The sequence below is a fragment of the Grammomys surdaster genome, unplaced genomic scaffold (assembly GCF_004785775.1).
Source record: "Grammomys surdaster isolate TR1022 unplaced genomic scaffold, NIH_TR_1.0 319138, whole genome shotgun sequence".
Taxonomy (NCBI): domain Eukaryota; kingdom Metazoa; phylum Chordata; class Mammalia; order Rodentia; family Muridae; genus Grammomys; species Grammomys surdaster.
Window position 1 is genome coordinate 35,514 of NW_021626982.1, and position 23,286 is coordinate 58,799.

The 23,286-nt window shown below is 38.8% G+C and overlaps 1 protein-coding gene and 1 pseudogene across 3 annotated transcripts; both read right to left on the reverse strand.

Annotated features, from left to right (window-relative positions):
• Nucleotides 1–1,113: 1,113 nt before the first annotated feature.
• LOC114616382 (cytochrome P450 2J3-like) lies at nt 1,114–23,129 on the reverse strand. 3 transcript variants are annotated; one of them, XM_028761851.1, is made up of 9 exons: nt 22,850–23,129; nt 18,323–18,485; nt 15,027–15,176; nt 14,484–14,644; nt 9,771–9,947; nt 7,771–7,912; nt 6,163–6,350; nt 5,946–6,084; nt 1,114–1,556 (listed from the first exon to the last, which is right to left on the reverse strand). In XM_028761851.1, exons 1-9 carry the CDS (start codon nt 23,066–23,068, stop codon nt 1,378–1,380), a joined length of 1,518 nt encoding a protein of 505 aa, XP_028617684.1. In that variant the 5' UTR covers nt 23,069–23,129; the 3' UTR covers nt 1,114–1,377. The 3 variants fall into 3 exon arrangements, with proteins under 3 accessions (XP_028617684.1, XP_028617685.1, XP_028617686.1); XM_028761852.1 differs by lacking the exon at nt 22,850–23,129 and adding an exon at nt 22,273–22,521; XM_028761853.1 differs by lacking the exon at nt 5,946–6,084 and having other exon boundaries at nt 1,449–1,556.
• Nucleotides 19,028–21,088, reverse strand: LOC114616383 (annotated as a pseudogene).
• Nucleotides 23,130–23,286: the final 157 nt, after the last annotated feature.

Here is a 23,286-nt window from a genome sequence, read left to right on the forward strand (position 1 = left end):
AACGTACAACCCAACAGTGTTAAATATTTTGATACTCAAATTGTACATATGTTCAAATTGTACAAGTACTGATCAGAACTTTGTTGTCTTGGGAAATGAACTACATGTTCACCAAAGAAGTTCTAGCTTACCCATCTCTACCTTATACCTTTGTGTTGACAAGTTTCATCATTGTAGATAATCTATTTAATTTGATTTGTACAGTATTTGTGGTTTTGAGGTTGGCTGGTTTGAATAATGTTCCAAGTGTCCATGCATACTGTACCATTCATCAGGGTTTCTTTCCTCAGGAATGAACTTCCTTTCTGTCTCTTCTATGTTCCACAGACTGCTTATCTATTCATGGTATATGAATACTCTGATGGCTTCCATTCACTGACTACTATGAATATAGGAAAATGGAAATGAATGTATTTTTAGATCTCTAAAGCCCCTGGGTATGTGAGCTATCTCAACAGTAAAGACCCTTGCTGTTGAGCCTGAAAACTTCATTTCAATCTTAAGAACCCAAAATGTGGATGTAGAGGACAACTGCCACAAGTTTTCCTCTGATCTCCTCACATATGAAGTGTCACATAGGAACTTTAATGCATACACACAAATATACATACATATATGTAAATATACACATATATAAACCAGTAACATACATATATATATATATATATATATATATATATATATAAAACAGTATGCATTGTCAATTGTGTTTATTGCTTATTATGTTTGTTGGTTTTTATGTCAATGACACAAGCTAGAATCATCTGAGAGAAGAGAATCACAATTGAGAAAATGCCTCCATAAGATCAGGCTGTAGGCAAGGTAAGACTTTCCTTAATTAGTAATTGATGAAGGAGGGCCCATCCTTTATGGGTGGTGTTACTCCTGTACTGGCGGTCCTGAGTTCACAAAGAAGCTGGCTGAGCAAGTCATGAGGAGCAAGCTAGTAAAGCAGAATGTTCCAGAGCCTTTGCACCAGCTCTTGGCTCTACCTGCCCATTTTCAGTTCCTGCCTTGGCTTGCTTCCATAGACTATGACTTGGAACACAATTTTAGTGTTTTTCCTCCTTGTTTTAGAGTTTTTCTTGCTATGAAGAGATACCATGACTAAGATAACTCTTACAAAAGAAAACATTTAATTGAGGCTTTTCTTACAGTTTTGGAGAGTTAATCTATTATCATCATGAGGGGAAGTGTGGTGATTTATGCACAACCGATTTGGAGGTCTCAGCAGTGCAGAATATAGGTTCACTGACCTCAGCGTAATTCCTTCCAACTTTCCCAGTCGCCTTTCTTCTCGCCTTTCATATAGGAGCAATAAGGTCAGTGGATCAGTGCATTATTCAGTTCTTCCTGTTCTCCTTTTCTTCTCCAACATCACTGTCTAGGGACAGCGCAGATTCGGTGGCTTACTGGGGAAATGGTGAGGCCTAATCTGAACTTCAGAGTCAGCTTCTCATTGGCTGGAGGCTTGAAGGTAAATTTTTGCACAAGGGCAGTGAAGAAAATAAAGAGCTCAGACCTGGCCAATTGTTCTCCAAGGCAAGCTCGCTTTCCTGCAGGAAAGAAAACAGAAGATGGGATACTTCCTCATCTAGCCTTCGTAACTGCAGGGACTCCTGTTTTGAGTTTCCTCCTGAAAATCCTGAGTGGACCCTGTGCCATATGTCTAGCTCTTTATTTATGTCTCACAGTGACTGAATGTAGAATGTTCCACTGAATATGGAACTTCAGAATCATAGTTCAAATGTCTTCGTGTGGGACAATAGAAGTGAGAGGCCTGAGTTGGCTGAGAGAATGGGTGACTAGTCTCAAGGCTTTTCAAATTCAGTTAAGAAATATAAATGATACACCACACAATGGCTGCACAGCAAAATCATGGAATTTTATATAACCCTTACAAGGAAGAGATAGCTAATGATTAAGGTTATTTACTACACTATCAGAGGACTAGAGTTCAAATCTCAGCACCTACATCAGGATGCTCATAGACACCTGCTACTCTGGGCCTAAGAGATTCAGCGGCCACTTTTGGCCTCCATAGGCACTGTATATACATACACAAAGACATATACCTACATATGTAAAATAAAACAGAAGAAATATTAGAGAATTAAATAAGATTCCAAAATATAAGCAGGTGACAGAGATGAGTTCCTAACAAGAAAGTCAGGGACATAGTGGCTGCCCTTGCAAAGGTTCTAGATTATTAATTGGGTCTACACATCCATACCTGGCAACTAGAAACAGAATACTTGATGTCTCTGCATTCATTTTGTATCTGTCTCCTGTCCTAAACATAGAGTCAGATTCTTGCATGAATACAGCCTATCATTTAAAAAGTGCACATCTAAACCTGGCCATCATCCCTTTCAAGAATGAAGATGCCAAGATAAGAGGATCTAAGATATGGTTATCAAATTGACAAGAGCCAGCAGTCCTCCTACGGAGTTCTGGGATGGCCCCAGAAGTCATCAGTTATTCCCTTACAGCATCCAGGAGCATCAGTGCCTTGACTCGTCATTCAGTCCCCTCAGCAGGTGCTGTCCTCTCATACAGCACAAACTGCTTAGCTTTCCTTCTACAATCTCTGCTCTGAGAGGTCTCCATCCTGCAAAGTAATTGGTGATTGACAGTCACTGCTTCCATGAGCAGTAGAGATTTGCTCAGTACCAAATGTAGATTGCTCCTGGCCCTAGAAATGGCTGTGTTCTGAACACTAAGACCTCAGTTCTGTGTGACCAGAACTGAGATCACGATCAGTCAGATTCAGTGTGACAAAGACCTCGGTTGCCTGACTATGTGTGCTTCTTCTCATTCTAATATCTCAGCACTCATGTCCACAAGCCTGAAGACATGTCACATAGCTCCCCTTCCCTGCATTATCAGAGAACAGGTAAAATTAACCTTCCATCTGTCTTTATTATGTTTTGTTTAACTTCCAGAGAAAACTTTCATGGGACTACCTCATGCTCCAGATCATTTTCTAGCTGAGGATTCTGGTGACACAGAATCTCTCTATGTTTTTAAACATAGACAGTTTAACAATAGCATAATTAACAGATCCCACTAGACTTGCCAGCAGTGACATGACACCTTTGAAGTCACATGCTAGGCTTATCTGTGCTCTCTCTTTGCTCTTCCAGACACAGTCATGATTCCTTAACCTTTGCAGAACTTTTAAGTTGTTATTTCCTTAAAGATTATAAGAGGTGTTTGTTTCTATGTATCTCCTATCTTCCTAATGGGCACATGAGGGTCATGAGCATCTACCCTGTTAGGAGGATGCCACTTAGGTTACACTGTGTTCTCATTTAACCTATCTGGTGACAATTAGTTTTGAGATTTTATTGTTGAGGAATATGTGATGATTGTAGTGTCTGCCATTTTTTTCTTAAACCGCTTTTTAATTTTTATAAGAAAATATTTTGAGACTGTTCACCTGCAAGATTCCATTGGTATTTCACTTCCAAAATTTGCATCTGGCTGCTAAATTGTGACATTAGAAATTCTATCACATTATCATCTACATTGCCATTCTTTAAAAATAATAAACTTTAATTTCTATTTCATGTGTGTGGGTGTTTGTCTGCATGCATGTCTTTGCACCACAACTGTGCAACGCCCACTGAGGCCTTGAGACTGAGATTATAGATGGTGGTGTGCTGCCATGTGGATACTAGGATTCGAACCTAGGTCCTCTGAAAGAGCAGCCAATGCTCTTAGCCACCGAGATCTCTCTTCAGGCCCTGTGTGGACATTCTAATGCTGCTCACCCCTCTATATTTAATCATTCATGAATTATCAGTAAGTATTACAACCCATTGCTATCCAGTACTTGTTTTAGTGCCCGAAATATTCCTGAATTGGCCATTCACACTGGTATTTTCTGATTTTTGGATAACAGTGTATTCTAGACTTATATTTAGGTTTCCCTTCTCTGGAAATGAATTTTGTCATTTTCCAGAAGTCCTGGTTCTTTCTATGGAATGATCAAATGTAGAATGTAATAAGAAAGAGCTGGTCATGAGGTAAGCCAAATAAGCAGAGAGTACAGACATGGAGTTACAGTTCCTAGCTGGGACTCATCAGGCCTCTGTGCTTCCATGATGACTCTAGAGATCTTTATCACAACCATATGAACATCCAGGATAAGAGATAAGGCAGGATAGCCAAGATCATCTAAGTCATTGATCTTAGGTGGGAACCTGTTAGCAATAACAGGTTCTTACTAATACAGTTTGTGACTACTTGTTATACAACAAGATGCTAACTTATACATAAGACATGACCTTGGTGAATTTAACATGAATGTGCCTATAAGTGTGGTGGCAAGTTATAATTTGGGTGGAATACAAAGAGAACTAAACTACTAGTAAAAATATAAGCCTTGACCACAGTTCTGTCAATTCTTTGGGCATGTGGTAAGTAATATTTTTAGTAAAAATAGTATCAATGAGTCTCTATATGTTGCCACTTTTGTTTACAACTGGTGCAGATGGGAGGATAGTTTAAACTGACAAGATGATTTCACACCATAGGTGAAGAGAAAGCATGCACATGGGTAGCAATGGACAGGAGGAATATCTCCCTGTGGGGATCTTCTCACATTCTTCTCACCATAGCTCCAGGAATTATCACACAAAGCATGTATTTGGTATATAAGAAGGCTAATATTTCCATAGACTTTCCATATTTCATGTATATGATCCATTAACTTAGAATAGTTAGTATGAGTGAACTATGTAGCTGAGATTTTATACTATAATTTAAAACTTTCATTTTCATAAGCAGGAAGACTAGATAGAGGCTCCATGTCGTATCAGCTTTCCTATTAAAGGGAGTGTTAACAATGAAGGACAGAAAAGCCTAGTTGAAAAGACAAAGAAATCAGAACCAGTCTGGCCAGACACCCAGCGCAGCTTAGCACTGAGAAACACTGGCTCTGGATCTAGACTGGCAAAAGGGTAACATAAGAATTCTCCCTTCCTGACCCACAGTATCATGAGATATGACATTGCTCCCAATAATCAAGCAAGCTTGTTGACCTTGTCAAGCTTTCCTGTGTGGCTTTTGTGCAGCATTCAGTCACCTTCGGGAGGCAGTGTTAGGAAACATAGCCTTCAGTGTGAGAACATCTGGTGGGCATAGCTCCAGCTGCAGCACATCTAGCTAGGTCTGTATCTGTGTCTGGAAAGGCTGCAGTGGGACATGTGGTCCAAGGAGCCCTCTGCCTCATCTTCTCTCCTGGTACATTCGCATTCTCAGATTGGATGTTCAGCAGATAATATATGCTTAGAACATATTTATGGAATTAATAAATTGCAAAATTACTTGAAAAGACATATATGCAGCACATATAAGCCAATGTTTATAATATACTAGAATATTTGGTTATTGGTTCATAATCTACGACTATAATAACTTGCCTGGTGGAAAACACAAGGGAACAAGTGTCATCACTGCCTTTCCTTTCATGCTTGTGAAGCAGGGAAACTAACTATATTTAACAAAAGGGATTTTAGCTTTAAAAAATCAGACTGTTTGGGAGTGTTCATAGGACAGATGTAAATTCACTTAAGCAAATGCCAGTTAAAACTAATAAATTAAGACCCATTAACATTCATCTCTCTTTCCTGTAAGGAGGCATCATTTAAAAAGAACTTGTGGCACTCCAAATGTCTACACAGTGGCAGGTATCCAGTTTTCTCGGTTACCAAGGGGCAGGGATTGGGTCTCTGTTGTCAGTGTTGTAGAAAACAGAACAAGGGAAGTTGAAATCTTTCTCAGAAGCAAAAAGGGTCTGACAGTGTATGGGTGGGCATGAAGGGCTGAAACCAACTGCACGATGAAGTTATGCTGGGCAGGCTTATTTGAAAGGATGCCAGGAGAGACTGAAGGGATGAGATGGAGCTCTGAACTCTCTCCGGTGTATCACAACTTACCCATTGAGAATGGCAGAAATGATTCTCTCTTCTTAAACTGTCCATTCTCCAAAAAGTGCTCTGGATTGAAGGTGTCTGGGGTGGCCCATTCTTTAGGGTCCATATGCAGTGCAGTCAAATTGGTCATAACCGTGGTCCCCTAGGGAAAGTTTCAAAGATTCAAGACAATGTATGAAATAGACACACACATCAAACTCCCTTGCTGGAGCCAACTTACCTTTGGCAGATGGAATCCAGCCAGTGTAGTGTCAACTGCGACTTCCCTGGGAACATTCAGAGGGACAATATTGCCCATTCTCTGAATTTCATGGATGACAGCATTTGTGTAAGGCATTGAGTCTCTGTCAGCCAGGCTGGGATGCTTCTCCTGGCCAATCACTCTGTCAATTTCAGCCTGTACTTTTGCTTCAAGAAAATGGGAGGCTCTATTAAGTTTTAAATTTTAATGCTTTCTTCTAAAGATATAGAAATTCTCTTCTAAACTTCCTTGCTTTTATTTCACCCAGCATCCTGGTTGTGGAGAAATAAAAGTCTACTTCTTAAAGAGCCTAGTGTAGAAAACTACAAATTCTATAACCTTCTTAAGGTCCACAGCATAACCATGAATTTTCATTTATCCTGAAAAATAATAATCAGGATCTCCATGGCTAAGCTCATAACAGTACTTGGTCATTTAGGTAAAAATGTCATTTCCCAGATTCTATAAGAAGGAATGTGGAAAGGGGAAATGTAACTGAATTTTGCAAGTTAAAAAAAATAGATGAGATGTTTTACTCTTGGAACAAGGCTTATAGAGACAATGTCTGGTTCCTTTCCCAGTTTCCTTACTGTAGGTGTAAAACAGTCCTCATGAGAGACACTGTAGAGTCTGCTGGTTCTCACCTGAGCTCAACACAGTCATAGGTGAAAAAGATTTGCAACTCTAGGAAGTTCACAAAGTCCAGCCTGGCTCTTTCTCCTGACATATGCACATGTGTAAAGAGAATATGCAAATTGCACACACATATACACAAAATATATAAATATATTTTAAAACTTTTAGCAATAAACAATTGCTAAAATATCTAAAAGAAACTAATGTTAAATATCCTGGAATCTTTGTTTTAGAAGGAAAGCCAGAATCATAACTGAATAGGCTTTAAGCTTTCTCAAAACATACCTTAAGCAAGAAAGGCATTTTCAGTAGTAGCCCATATGTATATGGATAGTATAGATACAGTACACACACACACACACACACACACACACACAAATATCTATCTATCTATCTATCTATCTATCTATCTATCTATCTATCTATACACACACATATGATATATGTATTAAAGTATGTGTGTGACTTAGTAATTTGGTTGCCATGCCAACATGAAAACATGAGTCGGAATCACAGAACAAAGTAAGGTGTGGCAGTCTGCAGTTTCTTGTTATCCTACCACTTGTGAGACAGAGACAGGCAGATCCCTAGACTGGCAGAAAGGTGGTATCACAAGATATCAACTACCAGAATAAAGAATTAGGACAGTACCAAAAATGGGAAGGATTTGCTATAAATGTAGGAGTGTGTGGAGGCATGTTGTGTGGTAATGTTATTCTTGCTGGAACCTACCACAATTTATATTGACTTCTGTCTTTTTTCCTAACCTCCAATGTTCCTGAAGGTACAGGATGTGATATTTGCACTCCTGGAACAATCATCGTCCTAACAGAACATGTGCAAGATTTGCCTCTTTGCAAATGTTGTTTCACCGGTCCCCACTCACTCCACTACACCCCATTTCTTCTGGCCCCATTCTGCTTTGGTTAGACATGGTCAGCACATGCTCACCTTGGACTTCTGGGTAGAGGGCCATGTAGAGTAGAGCCCAGCGCAGTGTTGTGGATGTCGTCTCTGTTCCAGCAAGGAAGAGGTCCAGAGTACTGCAGATGAGGTTTTCTTCATTGAAACTTGTAGTAGTCTTGTCTGGGTACTGGAAAAGACAGTGTGTGTTTGTTGATTTAGAGGATTTGTGATTGTCTCAGAGCACTGGTCCTCACCCTGAGGAATGAACTGGATTAAGTCATTCAGAATGATGATTCCTTTGATCCTATAGTCCTGGAAGCAGTTGATAGAATGAAAATCTAAGCAACCATTCTTATCACTAAACTTTTGGAAAAGATTTTGTACAGTGGGAAGAGAATGTAATAAAAAAGCTTATTTGGCTTCCAGTGTCTGCCATATCACTAAATATCTGTATGGCCTAAGGCACTCACTTTGTATCCTTGTCTATGTCCATATGTCAGTCTGTATGATAAGAATAACACACACATCATAACACGCCATTATCATCTCTGGGGAATACAACAGGCTCAAAGCCAATGTTTAACAGGTGACTTTGTTTATAACAGAAAAATTAAAATAGAATTTCTCTGTTCATTTATTCTTCAATCTGCATCATCTTGCAAAGTTAAAACATTACTTATTCCATCAATTATTCTTTATGAAACAACACTGCTTTTAATCACTTCTTCTGGAAAAATCTATTTGTTAATATGATCTCAACATTGAAAGTCTCATACCCGTACTTCACATGGTAAGTGATTTGCCTCCTCCCCTGGACATAGAATATGGCTTCTACCAATATTATGCCAGGAAAGTAAAATAACAAAGAAGATATAGATAGATAGATAGATAGATAGATAGATAGATAGATAGATAGATAGACAGATAGATATTTACCAGTGCCCATTATCCAGTGAGTTGGAGGTCTTAAGACAGATTCAATGATATCAATCAGAAGCCTACTGGGGCCAAGGGCTTATATTTTACAGTGTGACTTAAATTCACGATGTTCCTCTTGAGGCTCATGTATTAAATACTTGGTTCCTTGCACTGACAGTATTTGGAAAGTTCTTGGAAATAGGAATATAATGTCTTGCTGAAGGAACTAGGTGCCCATGAGGAAGGAGGATAACTCTGACAGTTGCACCAAACCCATGGTCCCTTTCTTGTTTCTGCTTCCTGATCCACTGTGCTGTGAAAGTCTACCCCACACCCTTCAGCCCAGGAACTTAGCTCCTTTGTCATTTGCCACTTTAGATGAAAATCTTCTGAAACCCAGCCAGAGTACAGTTTTGATTTATTTATTTTGCTACCATATGTTGTTGTCACAGAGATGCAAACTTAACTAATATGTTCATTCAGTGTCTTCTTGCCTTCACCTATTATTGGCTAGTGATGATATGGAGACCATGAATTGATAAAGTCCTCACCTAGATATAAAAGTCAAATTCTTATCACTTACTTAGCTGTTGTATGTTACAGTGGGCATTTGGATTGGGGGCGGTACTCAGCCTTGTACCAACTCATAACAAAATAAAGTTCTGAAATTTAACTGCTGTTTTTATTTTGTGTACATCTCCTTCAGATATGGGAAAAAGAAAAAGGATGGAAGTTGTAGGTTACCTGTTACCTATAGATCTGATGAATTTCAGGGGGAAAGGTTATCCTTATAAGAGACCTCCAGGGTTAGTACCAGAGAAATAAGATGGAAAGGGATTAGAAAGCAAAAAGATGTTGCAATCTTGGCATTGAATTTAGAACAATGAGCCTCAGGAACACGCATCAGTGTCCCTTAGGAGATGGGAGACATGAGGCAATGAAGTGTCTATTGTCTCCCAAAGTAGCTTGTCTGGCAGACAGGATGACAGGACAACCTAGAAATATGAGAGAATAAATAAATGTATGGTATGGTAAAATCCAACCATTGTGGTTGCCTGCTGCTGGATCAATTGGAAGTTATTGTACATCACTCTTTAAGTAAAAAGACACAGGTGACATCTTCCCACCTTTGCCATTTCAGTGAGGAAAGCATCAATGAAGTCTCTTGGTTCATCAGGGTTCCAGTCTTTGCGGTGATTGTCAACAATATCAGCAATATATGATTTCAGTTTTCTCCAGGTAGCCAACAATGTTTGGTGTTGTCCTGGGAGATGTTTTATTATCCATGGGAAGATGTTGTAGAGCTAATAAAGGAGAAGAAGGCAATCATAAAGTCACTTTCTATATGTCAAGACAGTCTTGACTTTCCCTCTTCATCTTCTACAGTGGAACTCTGGGAACACCTAGCCTGTTGCTTTCCTTCAGACTCACTGTGGGGCATTCAACCCTCTCATGCAAAACACATCAGCCTCTGACCCCTTCCCACTTGTCCAACTGTTTCCCACCTAGGTCACACACTATATCTGTGTCAGTTCAGTACAGCATTCAGTAGTTGTCCCAATTTTGATCCTAAGTGTCATCAAACATACTCAAGGGCCAAAGGATGAAGGTGGCAGAAAGCGAGACCAGGCTGAGGAGCACATAAAGGAAGAAAGTTCAACATGCAGTGGCTACCAATTGACCTTATCAGCTTAAATTTACCATGGGGTTTGATAATTCTGAGTCCGAGGCCATGGGCTGGGTCAAATTATGGAACTAGTCTTATGTTGTTTATTGTGTTATTTATAGAACTCAGAAACTCTGGCATGTCTGGGATTTACATAACTTAGAGGGGCATTCCTACAGAGTGATGCTCAGTACTCAGAGCATCTTGAATGTGTGAAGGCAGGTTGCTTCCCACACTCTCAACATAGTTGGGATACACCACCACCTGAGAGTGGCACCAGGAGACTTAATCTAGAAAGTCTTGCACTGATCACAAAATGCAAAGCTAAATTTGGCCAGCAGAGGACCCTGTTACCCACGAAAGAAAAAAGATGCGGTGAAGAGGTGAGATGCTGAAGCACAGACTCAGCAACATCAAAAGCCAAAGTCAAGACAGGAGTCCCAGGCTTGGCTTGCCTCCTCTGCCACGCACTTACAGTTTCTGATGACTCAGAGCACTACAGAGTCAGTTGCTTTACCTTTATTACTTCTCTTCCTTTTTGTCTCTCCTTTTTCCTTCTTTTCATTTGCAGAATTTTTAAGTGGACAGCATATTTTTAAATTACGCTTTTAGTTTTACCCCCTTCACGAACTCATCTAATGTCATTTATCAAGTTTTTTGTTCAATTTGGAGACAATAACATTTCTCTTCCATAAATTACTTTTTATATCCTTTGCCTTCCCCTTACATTTCTGACTTGTCTCCATTTAAATATAAATAAATATTAATTATATTTAAAATAATAGTTTTCTTGTTTTTTCTTACATTTGTCTAACTTTTATAACTTTTCACCTCTGAGAAATATTTTTGATGCATCCCTCACCTTTTAAAAATCCTTTGTACTTTTCTTCCACATGACATTCTGTCCATTCCCTCATTTATGAATCTTCCTTCTCTTTTTGTCCTTTCCTCGTCTTCTTCCTTTATTTTACTTACTGCTTGCACACTTACCTTAAATAAATTTATCTTCAGAAAGAATTGCAAAGTAGCCTTCCAATTATCATTTCAACAGTGACATGTTAGTGAAATATCATTGATTTTATATCTGTAGAGTTTAATATCACTGCTAGGACAGTTTGTTTCTACTGACTAAGTGACACTAGCTTTTATAACCAGGCTGATCAATAAAAAGATCATTTCAAAGAATCCAGACGAGATACTCCAACCACTAGATGCACAAATGAAAACAAAAAACCAAAAAACCAAAAACCAAAAAAACCAAAAAACCAAAAACCAAAAAATAAAAAAATAAAAAGGAAAAAAAAAGGCAAGATGGTGCCTCTGAAGTCATAACACAATTCAAACTCCCAGAAACACGTTAACTATTGGGTGAAGTATCCAAGGGCTTTCTGATAAAAATGATCAGAGACAGAAAGGGGACAGAAACAAGCAGCGGTGTCTCGTGTGAGCTCCAGAGCTGAAAATTAGTAGCATGGAAGCTACAGGGAAAAGAAAGAGAGAGGTAGCAATAAAGATGAAAAACAGACAGAATAGGTGAAAATTCAGCAAGGAAATTGAGATTTTATTTTTAAAAAAGCCACAAACAAATAGAAATGTTGGGAATTTCAAACTCGAGTCAAAAATAAACCAAATGTTACAAAACAAGCAAGCAAACAAAACCCAAAGCCATAATAGAAAACCTTAGCAACAGTCTCCACCCCAAAGAAGATCTGGAAGGAAGAACACTGCTGTAGAAACACTACATTCCAACAGTGTAATGAAAAATGTTAATAATGACTAAGGCCAAAATGTATTAGAACTTTGATATGATCAAGAGACCACACTCAGAAATATGCATGGATTTATTTCACAAGATGAGCTAAAACAGAAAGGGATGGATGACCAATTCAATGAAATTTTAGCAAAAAGTTTCACTAAGTGAAAGAAACAACAAGTCACTCAAGTATAGGAGGCACAAGCCTGACAACCTAAGTTTAAGCATTGGATCCCACAACTAAAGAATAGAATTGATTCTAAAAGATATCTTTTGACTTTCTGCTTACTATCATGTACAAGTACACACACACACACACACACACACACACACACACAGAGAGAGAGAGAGAGAGAGAGAGAGAGAGAGAGAGAGAGAGAATTATACTTAAAAAATTAAGTTCTAAAAGAAATAATCCAATGTACATCTAAAAACTGAAATAGGAGACTAACATCAGATTCCAGATCAGCAGCCATCAAAGCCTGGAAATCTGGGGATGATATATTTCAAACTGAGAAAGTAAATAACTACCAATCATGTGCTGCACATTCAGCAAATGTCTGTTTTAAAACTGATGAGGAATAATGAACGAGTCAAGAAAATTAAAGGCTAAGTCAAGTGATGACCACCAAGACAGTACAGAAGAAGACTTCTACTTAAAAGAGTGACATACACAGAGGAAGAAAGACAAGTCTCACTCTTGAGAGCACAGGGAAGAATACATTTTATGAGAACAGTTGAATAAAGGAGAGCTAGAAGGGAATCTGTCATGTCTAACACAGAAGACAAACAAATCCTTTATATTAATCAAGGGAAAGTAAAAACTAAATAATCTAAACAACCAGGAAAGAATGAAAAGTGACAAAATTACTGTAACCCCTTTCCTTAATAACCTTAAATGTTAATGGTCTAAGCTCATCAATAAATAGATATAGACTGACTGATTTACTAGATAGAAAATTAGATTCAACATAGTGTTACCGCGAAGAAACACACATTACTGAAAAGATACCCACAGACTGAAAGTCAAAGAAGGAAAACATCTATGAAGCAAACAGAAACTGAAAACAAGCTGGATTATCTATTCTAATGTTAAATCAAAACTAGATAGAGGAGATAAAGAAGGCCACTACATATTCAGAAAAGAAACAGCATCTCAATTAGAAAATTGCAAATCTATATGCACCAAAATTTGGGACTTTGGGTTTCATAAAAGAAATAATAATGAACATGAAGTTCAGAGAGATCCTCATGCAAGAATAATGGGTGATTGCCAGCACTATATTCCCAAGCTTGTATAGGTAGGTCATCCCATATAAAACCAGCAGGGAAACTGTACTAACCAAGAAGAAACTCAGAGCTAACCTGTACCATAGATCAAATGAACTTATTAGATATCTGAAGAGTATTCTAGCCAAATGAAACAGAAAATTACTTGTTAGTAACACACGGGACTTTCTGTAAAATAAAGACCCAAGCCTTACCAAACCCAAAAGAATAAAACAATCTGTTATATACATATAGATCATAGTGTAATAAAACTAAAATTGAATAGCAAGAAATACTATAGAAGCTAAAAAAAAATACATAGAGACTGACAAATACAATCTTGAATAGACAATGTCTCATTGAAAAAAAGAGAGATGCCAAGCTTCTAGAACCAAATAATAATGAAAGCTTAGCCCACCAGACCATTTGCGAGACAGCTAAGGTAATTCTGAGAGGAAAATTTACATAGGGATAAACATAGGAACATAGATCCTACTGACATGGGAATAAAAATTGAATCTCAAAGGGCTACATGTTGTGGTATTTCAATACTGACAGTTTTAAGGAATGGGCACGTAAACAGTGGAACCAGTTTTTAATAGTAACTTATGTTTTTTCTCTAAAAGAAATACAAGAAATAATGATGAATTTGGCCACAAGAACATTTAAACTACTCATAGCAGTGCTATTAATAACAACCTTAACTGAGAAACAACCAAATGGTTAATCATTGAGGAAAGAGTAACGAACAATGACAAAGGGCTAAAAAGGGGAGCATACAAACAGGACAGCCAGGAAGAATACTTGGAGTATTCATGAGAGCTATGAATGGGGTAGCCTGGGAGAGATAAAGGCAAATCAACAATGATATTTTCATTCCTTAAAAAACAGTGGCATTTGGACATACATGGATAGCATGTAAATGCTGGTACTTCATTAAAATACTAGAAACATTTTGTACAATAAGTTTTCTTATCTAAAACTTCCAAATCAAAGGGTAAATTTAGATGAGATAAATTTGTATCAAACTCAATTTGAAGGCATTATATTTTAGTTTCAAAAGGTCCTAGAAATAAAAAGCAAGAACCTATCTGTACTTAAATCAGCATAGGTTCAGTTTTCTCTTAAAATAAAAGAAGCCAGAATGCTTACATGAATCATTATGGAGTTACCCAAGTACATGGCTTTATCCAGTAACTTCAGCAGCTCCTGAAACTGACCGTCATGGTACTCAAACCGTTCCCCAAAGGTGATGGAGCAAATGATATTGGAAACTGCATTGTTGATCTTGAAGTGAGGATCAAAAGGCTGTCCTGGATGTGAATAAAGAAAGAGATGCATCTTTCAAAGATACTGCTTTGTTAATTCCATATGACAGAAAAAACACCCATAGAGAACCATGCAAGAAGGTATGGTCAAAGCATACTACAATGGGTCTGACATGAACCAAGGACCCTGGTAATGCCTAGAAAGTCAGACCGACAGCCAGGCTTTAAGTTCAGCAATTTGTTTAATGGCCAATTTAGATGCTTAGATACAAAAATCTTGGGGGAGGGGCATGTCTAGATATTCACTGTTCAATCCTCAGTGTCAAGCATACTGCAGGGCCCAGGAGAAGCACTTAGACACATAGTAGGGATCTATGCCATGAATGAAAGGACCACAGTCCCCTAAGCTGCCCTGTGGAATTCTTACCTTTCTCCTCTCCTATGGCCTCCACAAGGTAGTGAGCCTCCTCCTGTATTCGCTGCTCTAAGCTCTTCTTTCCTAGTCCAAAGTTCCTCAGTGTCATCAGGGCAAACCTCCTTTGCTCCTTCCATGTCTGGCCACTGGAGAAGATCAATCCTGGAAAGAAGAGACTCAGCATTATGGCACTGTAATTTTGTTCTAAAATTATCTCATGAACTGTATGGGTACATGCACAATGTAAAGAAGAAGGGCCAGTAAGGGGCCTGACAGCTATCTAGAGGGAATATCAAAGCAAGGAACATAATAGCTAGCATCTCCTGGTGTCTTGCAACATCACACAATTTAGTAAGTACTTCTAATATGTTCTTTAATTTAACACTCTTAGAAAAAATAAAGGCTTATTACCAAAACATGCTAGACCTATCCCAATGGATGGAAAAATGAGATACAAGGATAAAGTAAAATTTTCATGGTAACATGGTTACAAGGTAACTATCAAGGTAGACAATTTTAAGTCTCCCCAGAACCAACACATCTACGCGTTGTGTTTAATGTATCCATGTTTTTGTTTGGTAGATATGTTGTAAGAAGAAACCAAACTAAAGCCATTCAAAATGAAACTTCTATTTTGAATAGAGGTCAAATGAAGTTTAAGTTTCCAATCCTTACCTGGGTAACTGTCCTTCTGGTTGGCAAGTAAGCATGTAAATGATAGGCTAGTCTACGCCACAGTTAAATAATACATGCAATGGGAATAGAATAAGTGTACCAGAAAGACATGCTCTTAAGGAAGTCCTTTACCCTTAAATCCTGATTTGTGGGACAATGTACCTGCAACTTGGCATAGAAGTTTGTGGTTTTTAAGCTTAAAAGCTCAGAGACATTGGGTTGGGAATGGGGCTTGGGAATATTGTTCAGCTCCTGAGTCTATTCTCTGGTCCCAATTAATCAGTGGTAGTTTAATTAGAATAAATTTTTGTCATCTGCACTGACCTGGCATATGAGTTGTGTTGGATCAAAGTGGACTCCACAACAATATAAGTATTGTCATCTGTTTTAAGCTGAATGCCAGGAACCACTCCTGGTACCATAATCTGTATTAGTTGGAGTTGTCTAAAGCAGTGGTGTGCAACCTTCCCAATGTTATAGCTCTTTAACACAGTTCCACATGTTGTGGTGACCAACAACCATAAAATTATTTTCATTGCTATTTTATAACTGTAATTTTGCTACTATTATAAATCATAATATAAATTTCATTGCCACTGTATAAATATAATTTTGCTACTCTTATGAATCATAATATAAATATTTTATACTTTGGCTTGGGTGATCCCTGTGAGTTATTTCCCCTCCAAGAAGGTTGTAATCCAGGACTAGAACCGATAAAATCAATCTAGATATATTAAGGGAAATTTATTAGACTGGCTTACAGGCTAGTCTAAAAATCACTGTCTCCTGATTCAATGAAAATAATGATAAGATTGTTCAATCTATGAGGCAAGATGTCTCAGCTAGTCTTCATTATCATTGGGATCCTAAAGAAGTAGATCCAAGTACCAGTGAAGGAATTCCTTAGCTTCAGGATAGTTGGTCTTGCCAGTAAGAGTTAGAACAAGCAGGAAAGAGACAAAAGCTTCCTTTTTGCCATATTCTTTTAGGTGGTCGGCAATCAGAAGTTGTGGCCCAGATTTAAGGAGAGTCCTTTTAGTTCCAAACCCTGAAATGATTCAGATTTAGGGTACATCTTCCCACCTCAAATGATTCAAGGAAACACTATTCCTCATTTTTTTTTTGTGCCCATCTGCTTGCATTGTATTTGCTTCCAAATGCAGTTGACAATTAAGGTTAGCCACCAAACTCATGGTGAAGTTCTTTCAGCACCCTATTTTCCTGGTGTGTAGAACATGGCATTATGTTGGCTTTCATCAGGCATATGTGGCTATATGGCTTCAATGCTATTATCCCAGTCTAATCCACAGTCAGGTTTTGCTACTAGAATGTACAAGGTTCTATCCTTCATATCTACAATGCTAATATCTTTCCTCCATTCAAGACATGTTATCCTAATGTCTCTTCTGTTCAAACGTATTCAGAAGCTTTCCCAGCTGTTACTCAGTTTTTCCAGAATCCTTAGACATTAGACATCTCTAATAAAAGCCCTCTCCTTCCATACTGGCTAACTTACAAAACTACACTATTTTATTAATGTATTTACTTGATTTTCTTTCTCATCCAATAGAGATAATACAGAAAATTTTCAAATCTATCTTACTGCTAATTAGTCATACGATGCTGCCTGTTTTTATGTCAACACAAGCTAAATTGATTGAAGAGGAGAGAGCCACAGTTGAGAAAACGCCCCCATAAGATAGAGCTGTAGGCAAGCCTGTAGCGCATTGTCTTAACTTTGGGGTAGTAGGGTCCAGTCAATGTGAATAATGTCAAATCTGGGGTAGTGGTTCCGGGTTCTATAACAAACCAGGCTGAGCAAGCCATGAAGAGCAAGCCAGTAAGCAGTTTTCCCCACAGCCTCTGTATTAACTCCTGCCTCCAATTTCTTGTCCTGTTTGAGTTCCCATCCTAACTTCCATTGCTGTTGAACAATGGTACGGAATTGTAATCCAAATAAACACTTCCCTCCAAAGTTGTTTGGTCACAGTATTTCATCCTAGCAATAGAAGCCTTAAGACATATGTCTAGCACTGTGTTTCTCATAGCAGACAACAGAGCGAATTGATGTAGAATTAATTAATAGATTACTTCAAAGAACAATTAGCATCTAAAATGCAAATGTTTGTTAGATTCATAGATTTTAAATTTTGTTTTCAACTTAAGACTTAATTGATGATAATATGAAGTATTCATACTAATAAGTTATAACATTGGCTAGGAGCCTAGAAGTCACCATAATTTTAACAATAGAGTATGAACATCTCTAAACAAGATGTAGAAGAGGGGGACGTTGACTTAAATCCATTTTCCTTGGGTAGAAGGCTGGAGTGGTGAAATGAAAGGGATAGCACATTGTGCCTGGTGGTGATTGGGTGGTATGGTTACTTCAAATCAAAGCATCTAGAGGTAGTTTTGCAAAACAGGTGGTTTTGCATAGTCTCTATTGGGACCCAGTATAAGTCATCTGATGGGTACTTTCATTTAAGAAACGAGGCATCCAGCTTCCATTAAGGATAACATTTCATGAAGGGATTGGTTTATGGGCCTGATGGATAAACAAGGCATGTATGTGCCTTTATGTATCATAAAAATTACAATACATATTTTACAACACACGAAAGACTTACCATTTTCATTAAAGATATGACTTTGTAGAGGAAATATAGGGCGATTGATAAAGTTTTCATCCAGGTGAGAAAAGGCTTCTTTGATTAAGGGAAGGCTGCTTATTATCACTGAAGACATGATTCCGAAATCAAGACGGATAACATTCCCATACTTCTTCACAAACTAAAAAATATTTCAGTAGTTAAAGGTGAGCAGGCTAATATCTCTGTGTTCAGGAATGGCAGTCATGTGTGTAGCTAATGGGAATCATAGTGATAGGTTTATTTTCCTGTGAAAGGATTAAACTTGGTTCGTAAAAATGTTTTTGATTTTTTTTCCCTGCTACTGTACTTAATGAAAATTCACTTCAGGAATGGAATTCATCCTAAACAAATTCACTAGCAAGAACCAATAGGAGTGGAAGTTATATCCTACAGTGTATCCTTTACAGTGGAAAGAAGGCTTTAAGACACAAATTTCAATAAGTAAGCAGATTCACTAACTGAAGCATTCTCAGTCTAGTGAAGGCAGAGAACACAGCAAAGGTCACTTGCGAAAGACCAATGTATTTCTGTACAAGTCTGCTATAGGAAGCATCGAATAAGAAAAAACTCTACATCTGTCTATCATCTATCTATCTATCTGTCTGTCTGTCTGTCTGTCTGTCTGTCTATCTATCTATCTATCTATCTATCTATCTATCTACCTGTCTATCTATCTATCAACTCATCCATATTTATTTTAGGAATCATTCTTTTATTATAAAAGGGAGGTGTGGAAATTATTTACGTGATGAAATATTTCAGAACATCCTCAGAATGGGCAGCTTCACATGACAGCATTTCAACAGTGATTTTAGTCCACATACTTTCCAAGAATGTCATCATCTCTAAATAAGAAATAATTCTTGTCTTCTTGTCAACTACTGTGGTGCCTCCATATTCTGGGACTTTGTCTCCAACTTTCACACTGACCAGTTGAATCTCTCTAGCTTTTCCTTTTGGGCCTGTTACCATGGTCACTACCATTTCTTGGAAAACTTTGCCTTGAGACTTTTCTGGAAGCACAATACCACCTTTAGCTACAGTTTCGGCAGCACTCCTTTCAAACAATACTCTGTATAGGGCAAGAGTAACTTTCTAAATGCTTGTTCAGCTATGACTTGTTCTCTCTGCAGCTCTGCACTATGCACTTGGGCCTAGCTGCAAGGAGAGTTCTGTGGGCCAGTTCAGGATCCTATTGTGTGTGTGTGTGTGTGTGTGTGGTTATTGCATGTGTAAAAGAACAATTTTCAGGAGTCTGTTTTCTCCTCCCACAGTGTGGGTCCAGGTGAATGAATTCAGATAACCAACTGTGGCAGCACATGCCCCTATCCACTGAGCTACCTCTCTGCCCTACAAGTATGGAATTCACAGTAAATAAAACTTCTATTGATGGCTAGTTTGCTTACATAAATATGATGACAAAAGGAATAACAAAATAATTAATGGTGGCTATTCAAACATTTGACTGGTTTAGAGGAGGGTTTTGGTAACAGAAGCAAGAAAAAGATGGAGGGGCAGAATCCAGAGGGGCAGAATCCAGAGACAGGGCTGACAGGCTCATTCAGGATTCAGGTACAAAAATCCTGATGGATGTGCGAACATGTAACTGTATTCTTGGAAGTCTGGAGTCTGCTCTGCTATGCTTTTAAAGATGAATAAAAGGAAGAAGAAAGAGAATAAGATGATCTCATGTAAGAGATCCTGAGAATGACATGGAATTTATTAAATAATTTTATACATACAAGGACCCTATAAGGTGTTCTTAGTATCATTGTACATTAGGGTAGCATTGTTATAGCTAGCTAGAAGTACATGCTAATATCTAACTTGGGGATCGCATGCCTACCTCAGTCTGATAACATTTCTCTTATTTAAATAATGTTTTGCAAAAGCTTTTTAACTACTCTAGAGAAAGCTAAGAAACTATGAGCTGGAGGAAGCAGTTTCCACATGCACAACAAGGAGTCCAGCTTCTTCACTGTCCCATCCTCTTTTAAATGACATCATTTTAATTGTTTGAAAATTGTTTACACCTTTGCTCCAGTAGATACCCATTAAACCTTTTTTCTAAGTACAGCACAAATGATACTTTGATCCTTTTATCAAGGCTAGGTCTAGAGCTGCCCATTCATCTAGATTTCATATGATAATAGAATTGATTACTAGAATCCATATGAATCATTTGACCATAGACTGTCCTGTGTTTGCCTGTCATCCTAAGCATTTATGTATTGTCTATAGAAGGAATGTGCCTGTGAATACATATTGTGAATATGTTATTAAAAGCTATTTTCTTCTACTTAGAATATAGATAGACAATAATTGGTGAATCAATTCATGCAGGGTTCAAACCCTTGTTTTGTTATTATTTCCCTGAACAACCCAGGAAACTCAGGTTACTCCTTCCCTCAGCCAGTTACACAGTGGCAAATGCAAAGCTGGCAGATGATTGCTAACAGAACTCCATGTGTGCCTCTCACGGAGTCTAAATGAAGGGGATCAAAAAACACAAAGGGAAGGCCATGAGATAGTTTGTAGGATTGTTTCCTGATAGCCAGAACTAAAATGTAATTACGCTTAAATTATATCACTTAATTTTATTTGTTTGCACTCAGATATCAATTTGCAAACCTATAGAAAATACAAACTAAAGGGGTGAAAAAGATTGCTGGACTGAGAGGATCTTCACAGCTTCAGTTTTGCTATGAGCTATTCCTGTGATACCAGACACTCAACCTCCATGGTTACATATGACTTTATAGCAAGACATAAAAGATCCAATATTTTATCCCAAAAAAGATCAAATAAAAACATGTCATTTTATTCTTGCAATTTATGATGGCATTTGCTACAAGCAAAACTCCCATCAAATGTTACTCTCTTTTGCCAAAAGCCAAGGAAAGTTAGGATCTGCAGGCCAGAGATCTCTTTATCTTTCTGCTTCTATATCCTGTAGTCAAATACCATGAAGTTGGGATCCATATAAATCCTATGAGGGACTGCCATGATGGAGCTTGTAAATGCCACCTTGTCACTTGTTCTACGTGTGTCTCTCCTGGGCTGAGTCTCTGAGCCTCTGTGTGACTTCCACAGCTGACCTGTTATGAAGAGGATTGCTCAAGATGCCTGAGAGATAATTCTCCTTCCCACCCTTCTTTTGTCAGCAAGAAATGAGATACTAGCAGATTGTCAACCTCATGTCTGCAATCAGGGCAAAGACAGTATGGACAAGGAGGGGAAAGACATTCTGAGGTGAAGCAAAGCTAAAAAGTCTCCTTCTGCTTCAGCCTCCTCTAAATGAATGACTAAGCAGTCAGCAAGGATGTAGAAAAAAACAAGTCTCAGTAAGAGAGCGCTGACATCTATAGAAAACCCCAGTCAAGAGGGGTAGACCATATGCACATACTCTCTTTTTTTTTCTCCTTTTTAAACTGGAGAGGCACTCTAACCAACTAAGCTGAGCCAAGTTTAGCTTTATGTACATTTCTTAAAGTAGCAGGGCATATCCGTCTTCATCATGATTTATTATTATGTCATCAAACAGAGCTTGGCATATTATACAGTGTTTTCTCTGACCATAATGGAAACACATCATAGAAGAATAAGAAATTTTCCATTTATTTGGAAAATTGAACTGCTTATTTCTTCTCACCTATTAATTTATTTATTCACTTTCCATCCCAGTTACTGCCTCCCCCTCCTCCCGGGTTCTCCACTTACACAGTTCCTTTCCTATGTCCCTCAACCTTTTTCCTCTTGAGAGTCTGAAAGCCCCAACTGAGTAGCCAAGGATCCTGAGACATTAAGTCTCTGGAGGGCTAAACTCTCCAGCTGAGGGAGCCACAGGCAGTCCAGTTAGGGGAATGGGATCACAGAAAGGTAACAGCTTTAGAGACAACCCCCGTTCCAATTGTTGAGAGACCCACCAGAAGATGGAGCTGCATATCTGCTAAGTGTCTTGCAGTGGAGGCTAAGTCTAGTCCATGTATAATTTTTGGTTGGTGGTTCAGTCTCAGAGCTCCCAAGGCTCCAGGTTACTTTGTTGGTTTTCCTGTGGCGTTTCCATCTCCTAAGGGACCCTCAAACTTCTCCTGCAACTTTTCCAAGAGACACCGGAGCTCAATCCTCCCCCTAACTCTTCCAAGAGACTCCGGAGCTCAATCTAATGTTTACTGTGTGCTTCTGTATCTGTTTCAGTCAGCTGCTGGGTGGGGCCTCACAGATGGAAGTTATGCAAGGCTCCTGACTGAAAGCATAACAGAGAATCATAGTGTCACGGATTGGTGCTTGCTCTTGGGGTGGATCTCATGTTGGGCCAGTTACTGGTTAGCCATTCCCTCAGTCTATTTCTTAAAAGAGAGTGTTTAGAAACCAACTCTTTGGCCTAGGGTTAATGATTGCAAACTTTAGCCAGAGTCCTGCCCACTACAGCCTCTGTTCCTGGAAATCCCAGCTGCTCAGGATTAGGTCAGGGCAAACCCAGGCACCTTCTCCCTTTCATACCTGCTGAACTGCCAGGTGCGACTGTCTAAAGTCCATCTGAAACAAGTTGCCCACGAAGGGCAACCGCGGCGGTCCTGGAGGGTAGTTCTTGGGGCGCCGGCTTTTGAGGTAGTCAGCCAGGAACAGGAAGGTGACAGCAGCCAGCAGCAGAGTCCGGAGATGGAGAGCTGCCCAGAAAGCAGCTGCCAGGGACCCTGCGGCTGCAAGCATGGCTGGCATTTGAGCACTTGATTAAATGTATTAAGGGAATTAGGGTTTGAGCTGAGGCTCAGAGATTTTATTCTTGCAGGGCTCTCAGCTAAATCTATTCCACACCACCCCGCCCCGCGCCCAGCCACGCCCCTCCATTTCCTTCTGAGGCCCTGGGAGTTGGCTGCACAGACACTCCACCCCTCCCTCTCTGAGCAAAGATCTTAGCCACTCTTTCCTGTTAGCAT